An 18,452-nucleotide genomic window follows, 5' to 3' on the forward strand; every position below is an offset into this window, starting at 1 on the left:
CCTTGGTCGGATTGGTGAGCAGTGAGGTCCCTATTTTCTGTCAGTTCTCAGGCCACGTTCTGATGGAATATTTTATAAGTCCCAAAGTTTGGTTTTTGGCGGTTTGGGCACATTTGGCACTTCTTTCAAGGGTCCAGGACTGGGTCAGCACCACTTAGAAGGTAGGGCTCACTCCAGGCAAGGTCCAGGTGCAGGGTTCAAGTTGTTGGAGCTTTTTGTATCTCTGTAGTTCAGATCAAAAAGCCAGCCAACTGGCCTTAGGAGTCACTCTGGTTGCCCTGGGTCAAGCAACAAGGCAGACCTCAAGCAGTAGAACAGTCCTCTGAGGGTACAAGGTAGGTCTCAAGCAGGGCAGTCCTCTGAAGTACAAGGCAGGCCTTCTGAGTGTCCTCCACAGGTCCAGGAATGTACTGAAGAGTTGGTCTCTGGGTCCACTATTTATACTTGGTGCCAGCCTTTGAAGTGGGAGAAAGTTCTAGCCTTCCCCCACTCTGGTTCTAGAAGTGTCCCTCCTCCTCTGCCCAGGCTCCAAGAGGTCTATTGGGACAATAGGGCGCTGTCAAGTCATTTGTGAGTGTGCTGAGTCAGCCCCTTTAAAATGTAGAGGGGTAGAGAACAGCTCTGCTCCTCCCATACAGGCAGGTAACACCTAGTCCCCCTTTGTCTCACTGTCTGAGAGGAATAGACAAAGCCCAACTGCCACTCTATTTACTGGCATGTGACCCAGGTTACAGGCTGCAGGAACCAAATGGTTAGGACAAGAAAATGCCAACTTTCTAAAAGTAAAAGGAACAAATGATGGACGAAATGCTGAACAATGCTAACATTCACCTCCAGTCACAAAGATTTGGATTTAATCTGTCGTTCTTTTGCTCACCAGGCTACCCCACTTTGGACACATCCATATGCAAATCAGTTTTGACCCTTCTCCTCATGGGAACAGTACAGCCTGAACTGCCCAGCCAGGTCCTCCCTGGAAAGGAAACAAGCATCCTGTGACAGATTTCAGGGCATCACCCCTAAACAGCCAGCCTAGCTTGAATCCAGTGGCGCAGTGAGCACGGGATCCACGTCTGGGCATACCCTTCCCACTTAGGGCGACAAAAGCAAAAGGAACAAATGATGGACGGAATGCTGAACAATGCAAACATTCACCCCCAGCCACAAAGATCTGAGGGTGAATCTATTGTTATTTTGCTCACTACGCCACCCCAGTTTGGACCCAGACATGTGTAAATCAGTCTTGACCCTGTTCTTCATGGGAACAGTCCAGCCCGAACTGCCAAGCCAGTTCCTCCCTGGACCGGAAACAAGCATCCTGTGAACGGTTTCTGGGTATCACCCCTCATCAGCCAGGCAAGCTTGAATCCAGTGGTGCGGTAAACACAGGACCCAGTAATTCTAGGGTCCGCGAATCCGGACGAAAATGCTTTTAAAAAATGCAGCGCGGGCTCCCGTGCTTTGTTTTAATAAGCCCCTGGGTGGGCCAGGTCCCGGGGGCAATGAGAAAAATATATGCGGGGGCCCCCGCAGCCCCAGGTCACGCCACCTCCCCGGGGCTTTTCAATAGAATGCGTGGGGGGGCACCCTGGGGCACACTTTATGCAAACACGGGGGTCCGCAGCGGACCCCAGGGACCACCTCCTCCCCGAGGCTTTAATCATGATGGGAGGGGGGATGAGGGAGGCCGTGCGGCCCCATTCCTGGAGCCCTCCTTAGCGCTGGGGACCGCCAACCCCCAGGGCCGGCTCCAGCAATGTCCCGGGGTGCCCACCCCCAGGACATTGCAGTTTGCTATGGCAGGGCAGGAGCACGGCTCCCGCCCTGTCATAGCAAACACTGCTTTGCTTCATGGAAGCGAGAACAGGAAACCTGCTCTCGCTTCCATGAAGCGAAGCAGAATTGCTTTTGGGCAAAGGGAGCTGCATGTTAGCAGCTCCCTTTGCCCAAAAGCAATGCCGGCGCCAGCAGGAGGCGGAGAGCCAGCAGGGACCGCGGGGGCAATGGGGCTTCCTCCACGGTCCCCAATGTTGAGGCCAGGCCCCGGGGATGGGGTTCCTGGGGCCAAAAGTGGCCCAGGGAAGGGGGGCCACGCGGCCCACCTTCCGTAATAATATTTGTAAAAAGAATTTAAAAGAGGATATGCCCTGGGGTATGGGGTCCCCGGGGAAAATAATGGCTTCAGGAGGGGGCCCTCGTGGCCCCCCCGCCTTTAAAAGGAGTTAAAAAATATATATATATGTGTCCATGCCCAGGGAGATGGGGTCCCCAGGGGGGTCACCCGGCCCCCTTCCCATTTTTTTAAAAACTTAAATGTCTCAGGCCCTGAGGGATGGGGTCCCCAGGGCCCACAAAATATTAAGAGAAGGGGGGCCAGACAGCCACCCTTCTAACAAAAAAAAAGAAAAGATGTCATCAGTGATGTCACTTCCATGTCATGAGTGATGTAATATGTGACGTCATCAGCAGTGCATTGCGGGGGTGCGAGTATAACGGCTGAATTTCTCAGCTTTTGTACAAGTGAAATGTCAGTCTAACTTTAACGTCCCTGAAACCTGTGGTTTTTTAAGTTAATATCTAAGGTTTTTTAAATGCTAATTCCTAACTATAACGTCCCTGAAACCTGTGGTTTTTTCAGTGAATCTCTATGGGTTTTTAAATGCTAATACTAACTATAACGTCCCTGAAACCTATGGTTTTTTCAGTGAATATAGATATATATAGGTATTATATATCATGAGACTGATTTTATGATGTCTGATAAATATGAAACACAAATATTAAAAGAAAAAGACTTAAGCATAGCCAGCAAAAGCATCTATGCCACATATTAAAAGAAAGTGTCATACTGTACCAAGCAAGCTGACATCCTGGCATTTCGTCCACAACACCAGCCTTCTTCTTTCAAATCTTGGCACATGGGGAACCCCCACTGTTCTAGGGTGTTTTCTGCAAAGGAAAAGTGTATAAGCTACCGACTATAAAATACGTTGTTTCTTTTACATAATTCCCCTCTAGAGAAGATAACACAGTATGTATATTAAATTATACAAGATACATTGCAGAACACTTTTGTGTAAAACTAAACACATGCGGGCGTTTACACAAAATACACAAAATAAGCTTAAGCTCTAAACGAGGGGCCTAAATATTTTACATCCAATTCCTTTAGAGTCAATAAATGAAGGTTTTCTTCTTAACAAACACAAACCGCAATTTCTTACTGCAGATCGCGTAACCAAATATAGGAAAAAACAACAGACTTGCAATTCTAAATGTACTATTCTGGCCAGCGTAACTGGTAGCCGAATATACTTGTGTTACCTGTGTGTTTTCCTTTAGTCATAAAAGTGCTGATTCTTGGCAGCTTCGCTTGGAATAATGTGCGCATTTATATTTTATAGCTAAGCTCCGAGTCCCTTGATATAGTTTTTATCTCTTGTGCGTGTTTTCCAGAAGGAACCAGCCGTGTCGCTGTTCGTACCTGAAGATACTCTTGTTCCAAACAGCAAATCAATTTGGCTTCATTTTCGGTGTTACTTAATGTGATAACTTCACTCAAAATTTAATTTACTAAACTGGAACTGCAACAAGAGAAAAACTAACTTCGGGGGAGTTGCTAGAAAGCCAAATACTAAAGGTGCAACTTACAGGCCAGCTGACAGCATGCCCTACTTTATTCTCAGTTTTCTTTATTTTCTCTCCCCCCCCTCCCACCCAGCCACTGGGGAAAGATGTAAATGAGGATCTGGGACTAACATTTTATAACAGGGTAAACAACGGGAAAGATCCAATTTTTACAGAATTCAAGGATGGCTCCCACTGACTAGTCCTCTAGTTTGTAATTATCATGACTATGCATGTTAGCCAAGAGCACCAAATGAGGCTATTGTCATAAATGACAGACGTATCCTCAGTTTAATGCAACTGTGGATTGTGTACAGCTAGTAGTGACAGGAGAGGATATTTACAAATGCATTGCTCATTAGTGTCCAGATTATTAAAGGAAATTAAGACACAAAGTCTACCGCTTCCTCTTCAGAGACTTAAACACCCCGAGGCAGGCAAGTGTAAGATATCAGAAACAGACATTGAGAAAGCAAAACATCTGGCCTTTCATGCAGTCAAAAGGTTTTAGCCCCTGTGCTGCTGGACCTTCCCTCCCCCCCTCCCGTGCTAAGCCTTTTTTTGGCTAATTGGGGTAGTTCGCTCTTAGGCCCCTGTAACTTTTTGACCACATAAGGTATCCACGCCAAATATGTGTCCTTTTTTTCCAACATCATGGGGTTTCTAACGGTACCCAGGTTTTGTGGATTCCTCTGGAGGGGACCCAGAAATTAGCCCAAAAAAACCAAAAACAAATATTGGGGGTGAGAAATGGGAAAAAAGGGCTACAGATTAAAGCGTCTGGTTTGTTCCCTGCAAATGGTATCAAAAAGGGGTTGAGGTGGTGAAATCACCATCTTACCAGCTTTCAGGGACAAGCAGACATTTTTCAGAAAACCAAAACATTTTACACAGTTTGGGCATTTTTCTGGGATATAGCCTATTTTTGCTATTTTTTGGCGCTTTAAACCTCCTTCCAATTAATGGTAGAAATGGGTATGAAAGCAATAAGTGACCCTGAAAAGCTATACATTTTTGAAAAGTAGATACAATTCTGAATTCAGCAAGGGGTCATTTGTGTAGATCCTTCAAGGTTTCTTTATAGAAACTAATAGTTAAATATAGGAAAAATTGAAATTTAGTTGGAAAAAAAAGCCATTTGTGTCAACGTTTTCACCTGTAACTTCATCTAATTATGACAGCTGTTTGAAAGCAATATACTGTTACATCCGCTGGACCTTTCTGGTTGTGGGGATATATAGGACTTGTAGGTTCACCAAGAACCCGACGAACCCAGAGCAAATAACTGAGCAGCGTCTTGCAATGTTTTTTTATTATGTACTGGGTATATAGCAATTATTTTGGGAAAATGTATACATGGAAAAATCATAATGAAAGACACCTATGTATTTCTGAAATGGGAACAAAATATACAGTTTAGAAACAGTAGATATTTGCACATTTCTAAAATTGGGAGTACCCATACTAGCATGAGAATTATTTTTAAAAATGACTTCTTTTTTACACATTGTCTTTCATTTGGAAGGCAGAAATGCATCGAAAGTCAATAGGTAATAATGGTTGCTCTACAATTCTGTGTTACCCTAAGTATTCCGATAAAAATGGTACCTCACTTGTGTGGGTAGGCCTAGTGCCCATGACAGGAAGTGGCTCAAAAAGCAACGTGGACACACCACATTTTCACAATGAAAAATTACCCTTTTTTTGCAAAGTGCCTAGCTGTAGTTTTTGGACCCTAGCTTTGCCGGCACCTAGGAAAACCTAGCAAACCTATACATTTTTTACAACTAGACACCAAGGGGAATCCAGGATGGGGTGACTTGACTGGTTCTCACCAGGTTCTGTTACCCAGAATCCCTTGCAAACCTAAACATTTGTTTAAAAAAACACATTTTCCTCACATTTCTGTGGTGGAAAGTTCTGGAATCTGCACGGATCCACAAAATTCCACCCACCCCCCATTCCCCAAAGTCTTCCAAGAAAAATGGTACCTCACTTGAGTGGGTAGGCCTAGTGCCCGCGACACGAAACGGCCCAAAACACTACATGGACACACCACATTTTCGCTGTGAAAAATGACTGTGCCTAGCTAACTCAAGCTCTGCCAGCACCTAGGGAAACCTAGCAAACCTATACATTTTTTAAACCTAGACACCCAGGGGAATCCAGGATGGGTGACTTGACTGGCTATCACCAGGTTCTGTTACCCAGAATCCCTTGCAAACCTAAAAAGTTGTACAAAAAATAAATTTTCCTCACATTTCTGTGGTGGAAAGTTCTGGAATCTGCGTGGATCCACAAAATTCCACCCACCCTGCATTCCCCAAAGTCTTCCAAGAAAAATGGTACCTCACTTGTGTGGGTAGGCCTAGTGCCCGCGACCTGAAACGGCCCAAAACGCAACATGGACACACCACTTTTTCACAGTTAAAATTACCCTTTTTTTGCAAAGTGCCAGGCTTGGCAACCGTCTAGGGAAACCTACCAAAACTACACATTTCTTAAAACTAGACACCCGGGGGAGTCCAGCGAGGTATGGCTTGCATGGGTCCCCCAATGTTTTCCTACCCGGAATGCCCTGCAAACATCAAATTTAGCTGAAAAAATCACTTTTTTCTCAACTTTCTCTGTGGGAAAGTTCTGGAATCTACGTGGATCCAAAGATTTCCTACCACCCAGCGTTCCACAAGGTCTCCCGATAAAAATGATACCTCACTTGCATGGGTGGGTCAAGTACCCGTGACAGGCAAAGGCCCAAAACATTTTGAGGAGACATCGAAATGACCTATCACAATACAACCTGGTTTTGCAAGGGGGGTCACCTGGGTTTTTTGCCTCGGGCTCGGCGGCCATCTTGGAGAACTACCAAACCCACACATTTCTGAAAACTAGACACCCAGGAGAGTCCAGCGAGGATTGGCTTGCTTGGGTCCCCCAACGTTTTCCTACCCAGAATGCCCTGCAAACCTCCAATTTAGCTGAAAAAAACACTTTTTTCTCAAATTTCTGTGTGGGAAAGTTCTGGAATCTATGTGGATCCAAAATTTCCTACCACCCAGCGTTCCCCCAGGTCTCCCGATAAAAATGATACCTCACTCGCGTGAGTGGGTCAAGTACCCGCAACAGGCAAGGGCCCAAAACGTATTGAGGAGACATCAAAATGACCTATCACAAAACAACCTAGTTTTGGAAGAGGAGTCACCTGGGTTTTCAGCCCCGGGCTAGGCGGCCGTCTTTTAAAACTACCAAACCCACACATTTGTGAAACTAGACACCCGGGAGAGTCCAGTGAGGTATGGCCTGCGTGGATCCCCTGACCTATTCCTACCCAGAATGCCCTGCAAACCTCAAATTTAGCTGTAAAAAAACCATTTTCCACATATGTTTGGGTGGAATCATCGTGCCGGCACAAATGTCCTACCCCACACTGTTCCCCTCAGTCTCCCAAGTAAAATGATACCTCACTTGTGTGGGTGGGGCAAGGGCCTGTGACTAGGAAGAGCCCAAAACATAGGTAATAAGGGTATAGCACCGAGAATTCTAAGCGCTACATTTATTTTTAAAATACGTTTTTAGCCAATTCTGCATTGGACACCCACACAAGTGAGCCAACACTGAACTCTCGAAGCATCGTTCTACCATGCATACCTTCAAAGATCCTGGACCCATATACATAAATCAATGTTCGCAGGGGTGTAGCTTAGTCAGTGAGATTGGGAGGTGTGAATTTCAAATTTATCAACTAAAAAATCTAGGGTGAATGTGTGAGGTGACCAAGGCTCTGGATGGACTGTTTCCATGAAAAGCAATGTCAGTACTAATTTGCATTAGGTTGGCCTCTCAAGGTCTTCCTGCTCGATTCAGAGTTGGACGGACTGCAAGTTTTACGCCAACGGAGTCAAATTTACCCTGTCAGTGTAAAAAGTCCTTCAGCATACCAATGGAGTAAGTGTCATTGGAAGTAGTTCATCATACAACTGTCCAACCGATTTAGAGTGGATGGTCAGATGGTTTCTTTCTTTCATTTTTTTTACAGTCCATCACTGCTAGATATATCCCTGTGGTGAATGAAGGACAGTGTAAAGAGAAACATTACTCCTATACCATGGAAGAAAACTGGTGTGTGGGTGATTAGGTTGTTTTTTTTTGTTTTGTTTTTTTAATTCCCGCTTGGGGAGTTTGTTTTTGTAAAATAAAACGTTGGAAAATGTTGCTGGCTAGACATCATGTTTGACAGAGCCGTCCGGAAAACCTTTCTGACCGTGACAGGAACCACCATGATGGTGGTTCCTGCCAATGTATACAGATGTCCGCCAGCCTGGCATACACCTCTAAATTTGGCAGATAGAGTAAAGGCAGCAGTAAAGTCCTCCGTCACCCTATCCACCTTTACTCTGTCTGCTAAATCATAAATCAGTCCCTCTGTCTAGAGTGGCACAGTGGATACAAAAACAATGATTTGGAATGCTACCCTGATGGATTGCCAGTGGCTAGACTATTCGCAAGCATTTTTCCCATTACCTTTTGAGTGTTTGATTACCAGTATTATGTCTTGAAATGTTAGACTGGCAAAATTCTCCAACCCTACTGCTGGACGATGTCTGTGAATTTGAAAAGAATGTCTGGTATCCAATAAGGGTAGAAAAGCTGATCTCCTATGATTGAGATTCAACAACTTGAGAATAGGATTAAGGGTATATTGCAAATTACCCTCTTCAAAAAGAAACTGAAGGAGGTGAACAATATCATCCGCGAGACCAAAGAAAATCTTCTATGCATAAGATAAACAAGCTTAAGAAAGATATAGACAGATTTACTCATGAGAAGGTCTACTCTTATTTGGCAGATGACTACCAGCTACAACAACAAAAAAACAACAATAGAAGGGGTACTAGAGGGTGATGCCAAGGAACTTACAAATGGATCTCCAATTCAGAGGAATGGAGCAATACAGAAGACTCCAACTCCAACGACTCTGAACGCTCGTTTTGGCTTTTTTCTGGGATTTCCTACACAGGCTACGTGGTGGCCCACTCCACCCTGGGGGTTTCCAGACCAATCCTTCCAACTGCCCCCTTTAAGTGGCCAAGGTTATCTGCCTTTTTTTGGGAAGGGCTGCGGGAGAAGAGGAAGAAGAAGAGGAAACAGACCATCACCGTGAATCATCCGGCTCAACAGAAGAACCAGATGCACTGGGATGCCGCGATAAAACAACGACTGACACAGAGTATGACCAAGGAACTGACCCCCTTGACAAGCAACATGTCGCAGAACTCTGACTACCCTAGAAATGAGAGTCCTGAACAAGGATTTGGCCTTCGTCCCCTCCCATCTGGGAGATGACTTCACCATACCAAAAGAACTGTCCCGATTTTTTCATAAGGTACGCTTGTCCTTTTTCTTTGACAAAACTGAGAATACCGTCCTGGATACTGAAATTAGCACTGGTTTGAGGAACAAGTCCTCCTTCAATCCACCAACACACCTGGTTCCCGGAAGTAGCAACCTTTGAGAAGCCTGTTCTCAAAGAGTTCAAGAACCAAACAATCTGCGCCAAACACCCCTTTTTTAACCTCTCTAGAGAGAAGATGGGTAGCCTGAAGTCACTAGGTTCTGATAAAGATATCATCATAAAACCAACGGACAATGGGGAGTCACTGTGAGCACTATGAAATAATCTTCAGATGGGGCAGTTCCTCAGCATCAGAAGGAATTGCACTGAAATCGACAAATTTAAGGAACATGCAGCCACATTGAGCACCTAGCTTGCCCAGAGACAGAATTCACAGGACCTCATTCGCAGGGCAGCAAAACGAGCTAGGAGCAACAACAGAGAGGCTCTCCTCCAGACTTACCCTAAACACAACAAGGCTATTAATTAGAACTGGCACATTCTTATGACAGGAGATAAAATACTACCTAAACCCCTGTTTGCGCTTAAATGGAGTAGGAATATTGGAGACATAATGTTCCACACCAGACCGCGTTCAAAGAGTGCTTTAGAATACTCTGTGGTCTCTGCCCCAGTGAAGGGTCACTTTCTGAGTGGCTCCTGTTCAGTGAGTCATCTGACACAACCTACTACCTGGATTGACCTTGGCCTCAAGACACTGTGGAAACTCTTTAAACATACTAATTGCAACACTGAGGGGATCATCTACATCCTTACCTGCCCCAGCAAGTTGCTGGATGTTGGCAAAGCCAAACCTAGGATAGTGGAGCACCGAAATTTGGTGAGAAGTGAGAAATCGCACACCAAACTCAGCAAACACAATATTACATCTGTGCAAACTTAGGATGACATCAGGTGGGTGGTCCTAGACAAACCCTATTATATGACTAATATGGGCACTCTTGAGCAGTACTCTTGCAGAGGGAACAGCATTGGACTTTATGACTCAAAGGTAGCACACAGGGCTTCAATTATGATAGTCCTTGATCCACTCTGTAACCCCTGGGTGTCCAGCCCAGATGCTTCACTTTAGTGGACTCCTAAATCTCTCTTTAATGCTTGCTATGCGTGTTAATCAATCCCTATTCAGGTTTCCCATTTCCTCTCACCACTGATAAGATAGCTTGTTGCCACTTCAGGATGTCAATGAAGGGCATAGTGATAGGGGGTCACGACTAGGTAGCCCTAATTGAGTGGGGTCTTACACTGAGTTTGATATAATTTATTTCTACCACATTTTTTTTTACCTGGTTTTCACTCTGACCCACAATGTATTTTGTGAGTCATCATCTCTGGACAAGAATGGTTGCCTTGGGATCTTTCTTCCCAGGTGCCCCTTCATTGAAAAGGGCAATTCACCTTGTAGATTGATGGTGTCTCCCATCTGCAATACCAGCTCTATCTGGGCAGTCTTTGCTGGGTGTTCTGGCCACAGTAACCTGTAAATAGTTCCCTAACGACATAGCTATAACACGGGCGTTTAGGGATTTTTACGCTACACTATACTCCGCACAACAATTAACAGAACATGATTCACTCTCTTAGGTGCAGGGAGCTAATCTCCCAAAACTTACCCCGGATCAAGCAGCTAGTCTGGATGATACCATCCGTATAGAAGAAGTTATCTCGGCCATAGCTCGCCTCAAACTACACAAATCTCCCAGCCCAGACGGCTTCTCTAACATCTTCTACATGACTTTCTGCACATCACCGCCCCCCATTCTCACTAGATTATTCAATTTGATTGGAGACACCAGGGATGTCCCTCCCACAATACTCAAAGCCTCGATTATAGTAATCCCAAAACCGGGCAAAGATGCCAGGTATTGTGCATCCTATAGACCAATATCCCTCCTGATCGTTGATCTGAAGCTCTTCACGGGCATATTGGCTGCAGGCCTGGGCCCGATGATGCCAGGGTTGATAGACCCCGATCATTCTGGTATTGTAGCCACTAGACAGTGTAGCGATAACACGAGATGGCTACTTCACCTCCTAGATAAAGCACAACGCCAAAATATAGAAAGGGTCATGATATAGATCGATGCTGAAAAGGCCTTCGATCGGGTGGACTGGGGATACCTGAAGATTATCCTGGCAAAGTTCAGGATAGGGGACCGCTTCACTAAATGGGTGTTTAGTCGCTACAATCGGCCAACAGCCACAGTGCGAGTCAACGGGCGCTCTTCTGAACCCTTTCAGATCTATCGGGGCACTAGACGGGGGTGCCCTCTCTCCCTGTTGCTCTTCGCGCTCTATATGGGGCCGATGGCACAAAGAGTGAGAGAGGACCCACGGATCCTGGGTGTGCGGTTCAGGGGAGACTCTCACGCCATAAGCTTGTACGCCGATGATGTGGTCGCCACGTTGGAAGATCCCCAGGTCTCGCTTTCTATGCCAAGCTGGAGAGATATGCAAGAGCCTCTGGCCTAAAAAATTAATGTGGCAAAGTCGCATGCTATGGGGGCTCGCTCTGACCGTCCACCATAGAGATCCTGGCTGGCTCAATCCCGCTCCAATGGGATGCAGGGTCCATCCATACCTAGGGATCCAACTCACGAATTCTACCCATAACACAGGAGTCCTGAATTAAAAACAGCTCCTGTCCCAGGTGCGCGGAGAGCTGAGCAGGTGGGGTCCCTTCGGCTTCTCATGGTTGGGGAGAGTGCCTTTGATTAAAATGAGTATATTGCCTAAAATTCTATATATCTTCCAAACTCTCCCCGTAGAGCCTCCACCCAGAGTTCTAAAACAGCTGCAGAAAGAGATCTGCTCATTTGTGTAGGCCAAGAAGAAGCGAATAAGTAGAGAACTGAGCTACAGGCCACCTAGGGAGGGGGTACTGGGAGTCCCAAACCTGACTCATTACTTCCAGGCCACTCAGCTGCGTGTGTTGTTGGAATGGTCGCGCAATGGCTTTTCATGGAGCGTGCGCTCGCTGGACGGGCCTTGTGGGCAATCCCCTTTTTACATAAAGCTCAATGTCCAGAAGGCATATATAACTCTCCAATCATGAGCACAACTCTGCGAGCATGGGATTCCACAGCGACCAAGTATGAGCTAACTTCCTTCTCGTCCCCCCTCACTCCCATAGTCGAGAATGAGGAATTCTCTCCCAGTCTAGACCAGAAGCGGTTCTGCCACTGGGAGGCTCAGGGTTGTCGGTCCATTGGACATATACTCGATGCAGAGGACCCCCTGACATTTGAAGACCTCCGATCTGCGTTTGCCTTGCCCGTGCCTGAAATATATTGTTTTCACCAAGTGCAACACTGGGTTCTTCAGAGATGGCCCAAACCGTATGAAAAGTGGCTTTACACAAAGACCACAAATACACACCTTATCACTGAACTTTACCACATGCTGCGGCCACCAGAACAGGAGGCCTCTACGCCTGCACAGCGGACGTGGGAGTCTGAATTGGGCAGAACATTGTTGCAGAAAGAATGGGGGGACATTTTTTTTTGCGCACACCATACAGCACGGAACGTCCCGAGCATAGAGAATGCAACCAAAATAGTTACCTACTGGTACCTTACTTCACCTAGAATGCACAAATACAACCCCAGCCGCCCATGACACTGCTGGAGACAATGCGGAGCAGAGGGCACTTTGACTCATTTACTCTGGGATTCTACACGACTCTCCGCATATTGGGAACAAGTTTTATTGTAATTGATAACCACTTCAACACACAAATCCCACACTTCCCAGCATTCATCGTCCTAGGCCTACCCAACAAGCTCACCTTCCCTTTTAAATCCCATAGAGGCAGGCAAATGGGACTGGCCCTAAGAGCGGCACTTCAGAACATACTAACCCACTGGGGCACAGATAGGATCCCAACACACCAAGGCTGGCTGGGTAGATTATGGACTGTGTTAGGCATGGAACGCATTACGCTTACTCTACAGGGTGACGGAACCTCGTTTGCGGACTATTGGCACCCATTCTTATCTATTCTTAGTATGGAAATGAGGGAACTTACTTCCTTCAAGTACCTGTGCCTGCTGCGGCTCTAAGAAACCACACAGAACCCCACTCCACCCGCTGCTACAGATACTGAGGCGGAGAAGCCGCGACCGGTTGGCTAAGCCCTCAGCTTAGGCAGGAGGATATGAAGGACTGGAGGGGAGGAAGCGGGGACACATCCTAGAGCAGGACCCAAGAGGACTTTCCTTTACCCTTTTTCCTTTTCCGTTTGATTTTCTTTTCCACCTGTTAGGGGGAGGATGGGAGGGAGGGAGTTAGGACTCTTATCGAAACTTTATTTTCTAACTTTTGTCAAAGGCCAGGCATTGACTTACTGCTAATGCTGCTTCTTATCAATGGCAATGTTTGACTATGATAACTTCAATAAAAATGATTTAAACATAAATAGTTCCTTAAAAACCAACACTCTTCGCCCTATTGACTTACTATTTGCGGGGTCAGTTTGCATGACTCTTCGAATACATTCCTTCAATTACCTAAGTACATATCATAGAGTGACCCTGACACAATCCTCAGGTAGTTGTAGACCACTGTATGGTTCTGTTTGATAATTATCAGCGGGGTCGTCTGTTATCACCTTTCAACTCTTAATGGTTGAGTGGATTTTATTGTGAGACTACATGTTTCACAGATCCCTGCCACTCTCCCCGGCCCTCACCAACGCTTCCCTGTCACTGGCGGCTCATTAAGGTGACGTGCCCTGCACTGTTCTCCACTCTCAACGGGCGCGCTGTAGATGTTTCCCACAGTGACTTTTCAGGCACATGGATTTGGGGAGTTAGGTGGCCTTGTTCACCTACTTATTCAGTGCTTTAGAGGTCGAGACAATTCTGGCTCTGCCACAACTGTGTTGATTGCTCTGTGGCCGTACGGAGTCCTCTTCAGTTAAGGCCACGTAGCTTCCTACCTGTATCTCGTTTTACTTACAAGGCACGGGACGCTTACACACCACGTCTCACTGATGCCTTACTTCAATAGGAGCGTGGTCCATCATTGGGATCCCCATGTAACTGTGTTGGCTGATCATGATTACTTTTGTTAGGTCCCGGCTTTAAATGACAGCGGTGACTTCACCTTGCGGTTACGTTGTTAATCTTCCTACGGTCACGGCATGATTAGTTGTTATTGGCCATTACCTTCCTTGACACAGCACGACACCCGAATGAGCCACATAAGGAAGAGTCTTATCCACACTCTACAATGTGTGTCATGCTTATTGATAATGTTTTTCAGTTTAATAATGACTCCTGATGCAGCATTTTTCTTCCTGTGAATGTAACATTAGCACTCCTCTTATTGTTGGGATGCCCTCAAAAGCATAGGCCATAAGTTACAGAGTATACATGTCCCGATTACAGACAAAAGACACACACATGGCCGGGGTATGTTGACAATGTGGTCTCATATATCAGACATGTACCAATAGATGTCATTCCAGGGTTCGCTTTAAGAGCTACTTTTTGTAAAGACCCTTAGGAATGATTGTATTGGTGCCTCTTGTTTTCTATGATGCAGCTCTAGGAGCTAGAAGGCCTTTTAGGCTTCAGAGTGAAGCATATCTCTCCATTGTGGGCAAGATGACCCATATTCTCTCATTGGGCATGAACCTGCTTGTTGGGTGTTGGGCACTAGGCACACTGAACTGAATTCATAAACAGGGTGCCGCAACTGTGTCTCATTGTCTCATATGCAATGCTGTTTCAACGCTTCTAATTTTAATTTAATTTTGTTTTCTATTTTGTAGAATGTCAGTGGACCCTGAGCTTCGTTGGGCCATTCCATTCCTACTAGGCTTACATTATTAGGAGGCAGGTAATATCAATTTGATTTCTTAGCAGAGTGACTCATTGTCCAATGTCTTAGAGCCCTTGTTAGGGTCAATGGTAGGCACAAACATGCTGACCCCATAAAGGAGGTATATTTGTTAACAACAAAAAAAACGTCCTCGCTTGTTTTTAACTCTATCTCTAAGGCTCTAGAATAAAACTCACTCAGCCCATCCAGCGATAGTTTTATTCTCATTTCTCTTTTTCATTTTTTTCACTCTGCCCCTCACTGTAAACCAAAATCTGCTTGAAAACATCTCAGCTCCTCCCTTCTTGTGGAGTCGTAGCCCACACCAGATACTATGCTGTCCAGGTGTGAGAATGGAAACCAATGATGAAGCATGTCATCTTCGGGTGAGTGAGGGTTCTCTTCCTCCTGTGGTGTGTCTGATGACCCTGGCCCACACTGACAAAAGAAGAAGGTACACACTAGCAGAATGCACCCAGAACTGGTTTGAACTTGGTACAGGCCCCTCTGCCTTCAGAGGACAAAGGATTTGCTGGTATAAATATTGGGACCCAAACCCCAAGACTTTAGAACTCACTGGAATCAAGGAACCTGCCAAGCAGAAGAGCTGGAAGAGCTGCCAGGAGGAGTATTCACCGACCCCGGTTGGATAATCGTCACCGAGCCGCTGCCTGGACCACATCGAGAGGGCACCGCGCCCTGCACTGCTTCCACTTTGCATCGCAACCTACCAGCACCGCATCGAGCACCGTCTCACCCTGCACCGCACACCTTGGTCTCACCGACGGCGTCTGGACGATCGTCACCGAGCCGCTGCCTGCACCGCATGGAGTGGACACTGTGCCCTGAACCGCTTCCACTTTGCACCGCGACGGATGCCACGACCGGCTCGCACCTCCATGTAAGCCGCAATAAGAAAGGTACTGTTACCGAGTCTGTTCATGCTGTTGCTGGCCCGTACCGACGCGGTCAGCTGGAACTGCGAGACTCTGTTGTTTTCAGCATCATGGTAGGCTCGGACCGAGCTACCAACTCGTACAAACTGGGTTTTCATTTTTGCAATTCAAAGACATCTTGCGAACTACCTATTTTTAAAATACTGTATTGTGGATTTTTACTCAGATTTGGTCTTGTCTGAAGTATATAAACAATTGGATATTTTTCTAAACTGGTGTGGTGTCCTTTTGTAGTGTTTACACTGTATTACTGTTGGTTATGTGCAAATGCTTTACACACTGCCTCTAAGATAAGCCTGACTGCTCATGCCAAGCTACCAAGGGGGTGAGCTGGGGTTATTTTAGGAGTGTAACTCCCTCAGCCTGACTAGGAAGAAGGGTCCCTATTTGGACAAAGGTGCAAGCCCTTGCCAACTAGAGGCCCCATTTCTAACAGGAGGCGATCCACTCTCCATCTGTCCAGCTGTAGTTTGGTCATAGTCATGTTCCAGAGGTCCGGATCTTGGTTTTGGACAGGTTTAGTTTCAAGTGATTTTGATGCATCCAGTTATTAACTGCCTGCAGACATTTTGTCAGTCTGCATGTTGCGAGGTTTGACAGGCCTTCCACTTTAACAATGATCTGGGTGTCATCAACATAGTTTTAATACATAAATTTAAAGGAGTTCATAAGTTGAGAGAGTCGGGCGCGGTATATGTTAAGAAGAGAAGGACAATCTTTGAGCCCCAGAGAACACCTAACCTTTGCAAAAATAGAGCTATTGGGTATGGAAGTGGTGATATCATTTCTTTTCATTCTGTCAGGTAGGACTGAATCCATTTTAGGGCTCTATTCAGTATTCCAGTATAGATAAATCTTTTAAGTAGCAATACAACGATTGCAGCTACCCTGTTAGATTGCATTCAATGCTGATTTAGTGCCAATAGCAGGTTGGAAACTGCTTGTTGTTGCTAGTTGGTTAGAGTGGAGATATTTTTCTCAAGGAAATTTGGGGTCTGAATGAATGCTGTTTTTTCAGATAGTTTAAGCAGAAATGGCCTGTTTGATATCAGTTTATTATTAGTCTGGTTCTTCGAATCCAGTTCTTGCTTCTTCATGATTGGGTTGATGTACAAAAGTTTTAGTCCCTGAGGAATTTGTCATATGCTAGTGATTCATTTATTTTTCAACTGGCTGGTTTCACTGCAGAGGTAGCCTTGAGGAGGTTCTTGAATATTTTTGGTTGGACACGAGTGGGCAGGGGATCTAGCGATGCCAATTGAACACCTCAGAGAGGCATTTTTAAGTCGAAGCCTACAACATCTTGGGGACATTCGGAAAGCTTTCCTGGGAATGCATTCTGCCCATTGCTTACCAATGGCTTTGTGGTTTGTAACTCACATTTGCTTGCTTTCTATTTGCTGGCTTGTTAGATACAGCGGTTTATGGCAAGCTGGGAAGCACCAAAGCCAGACAGAATCCACTGTCCTAGTAGGATACGTACAATATACTCGTCAGATAACCTGTGTTCACCCTCTGGTAGTTTGGCACAGAGCAGTCAGGCTTATCTTCAGGGTCAAAGAGTAAAGCATTGGCACAGCACCACCCTCACCACACACGGAGTACACTACAAAAAGACTCCACACTGTATGTATAAAACACTGGTCTTTCTATTACACACACATTGAAACCAAATAGACATACACATTGGATATATGCTTTACAGTTATATGCAACTGTCAAACTCTCCCATTAGCAGGAGAACGACAAGAACATATATGTGCACTTCATAGGAATTCACTTGCTTAGTTATCCCCTCAGCTTCGAAAGCAACATAAACCCATGTGCATCCTTTCCCCAAGGCATTCACGATCCAAGCGATCCCTCCCACATCAAAAATGTCAAAAACATATATGTAGGCTGTTTAGAGGTATTCCACTTTCTCGCATAAACCACGGCATTCCTAAATATTGCATAAAGTTGTAATTGTGTAGAAATCACAGGTTTTGACTACGCATTGTGACCCACTCAAACTACACCAGCCAACGATATACATTGCACCCGCTGGCAACCCGTTAACTAGATTGTCGGGACCACCTAAAGTGGTAGGAAACAGTTACTTGGTTTTGTCCTTCCAGATTAGGCCATAAAGGCACCCAGTGGCACATTCACAAGTGCAGGATCACTATCCCCCTGTAGGCAAAAGACTGGCACCAGAAGCTGATGCGCTTCCAAGTTGGAGACATGGTTCCTCCAAGGCAGAGGCGTGAGCCGCAGTTGCTCCAGGCAGTCAGCTGTGGGTGCCCACAATGCACAACAAGACCCCTGGGGTTCAGTCACGATGTTACCAACAACAGGGTACCTTGTGCTGTGAGTCCGGGGGTAGGGAGCCGGCGGCCTCGGACTGATGCTGCGATGTCAGCCACCCTCGTCCAATGATCTGGAGGTCGGAGAGATTTCAAGTTTTCAGCTCAGGTCCTGCAGACTCGGCAAACATTCCCTCAGAACCACATGCTACAAAGTGCGAGTTAGCACAGGTTTCCGGTTGCAAGCTTGGGTCCCTTGGGCTCAGCAAAATTCCCCAGCACTCCTCAAACTCCTAATGTTCCGGCACCACAGGTGGGCTGCTGATCTTTAGACGCACACTCTTC

At 45.9% G+C, this 18,452-nt stretch overlaps 1 protein-coding gene across 1 annotated transcript in view; it reads right to left on the minus strand.

The window, feature by feature from the left end:
• The window catches only part of METTL25 (methyltransferase like 25), a 580,957-nt gene that overhangs the window by 307,262 nt on the left and 255,243 nt on the right, over positions 1–18,452 (minus strand). Inside the window, exon 6 of the mRNA XM_085652969.1 lies at positions 2,855–2,949. Coding sequence (XP_085509095.1) covers positions 2,855–2,949 — 95 coding nt within the window. The remainder of the gene's footprint in view (positions 1–2,854; positions 2,950–18,452) is intronic.

Source organism: Triturus cristatus, chromosome 4_1, assembly GCF_964204655.1.
Source record: "Triturus cristatus chromosome 4_1, aTriCri1.1, whole genome shotgun sequence".
NCBI classification, from domain to species: domain Eukaryota; kingdom Metazoa; phylum Chordata; class Amphibia; order Caudata; family Salamandridae; genus Triturus; species Triturus cristatus.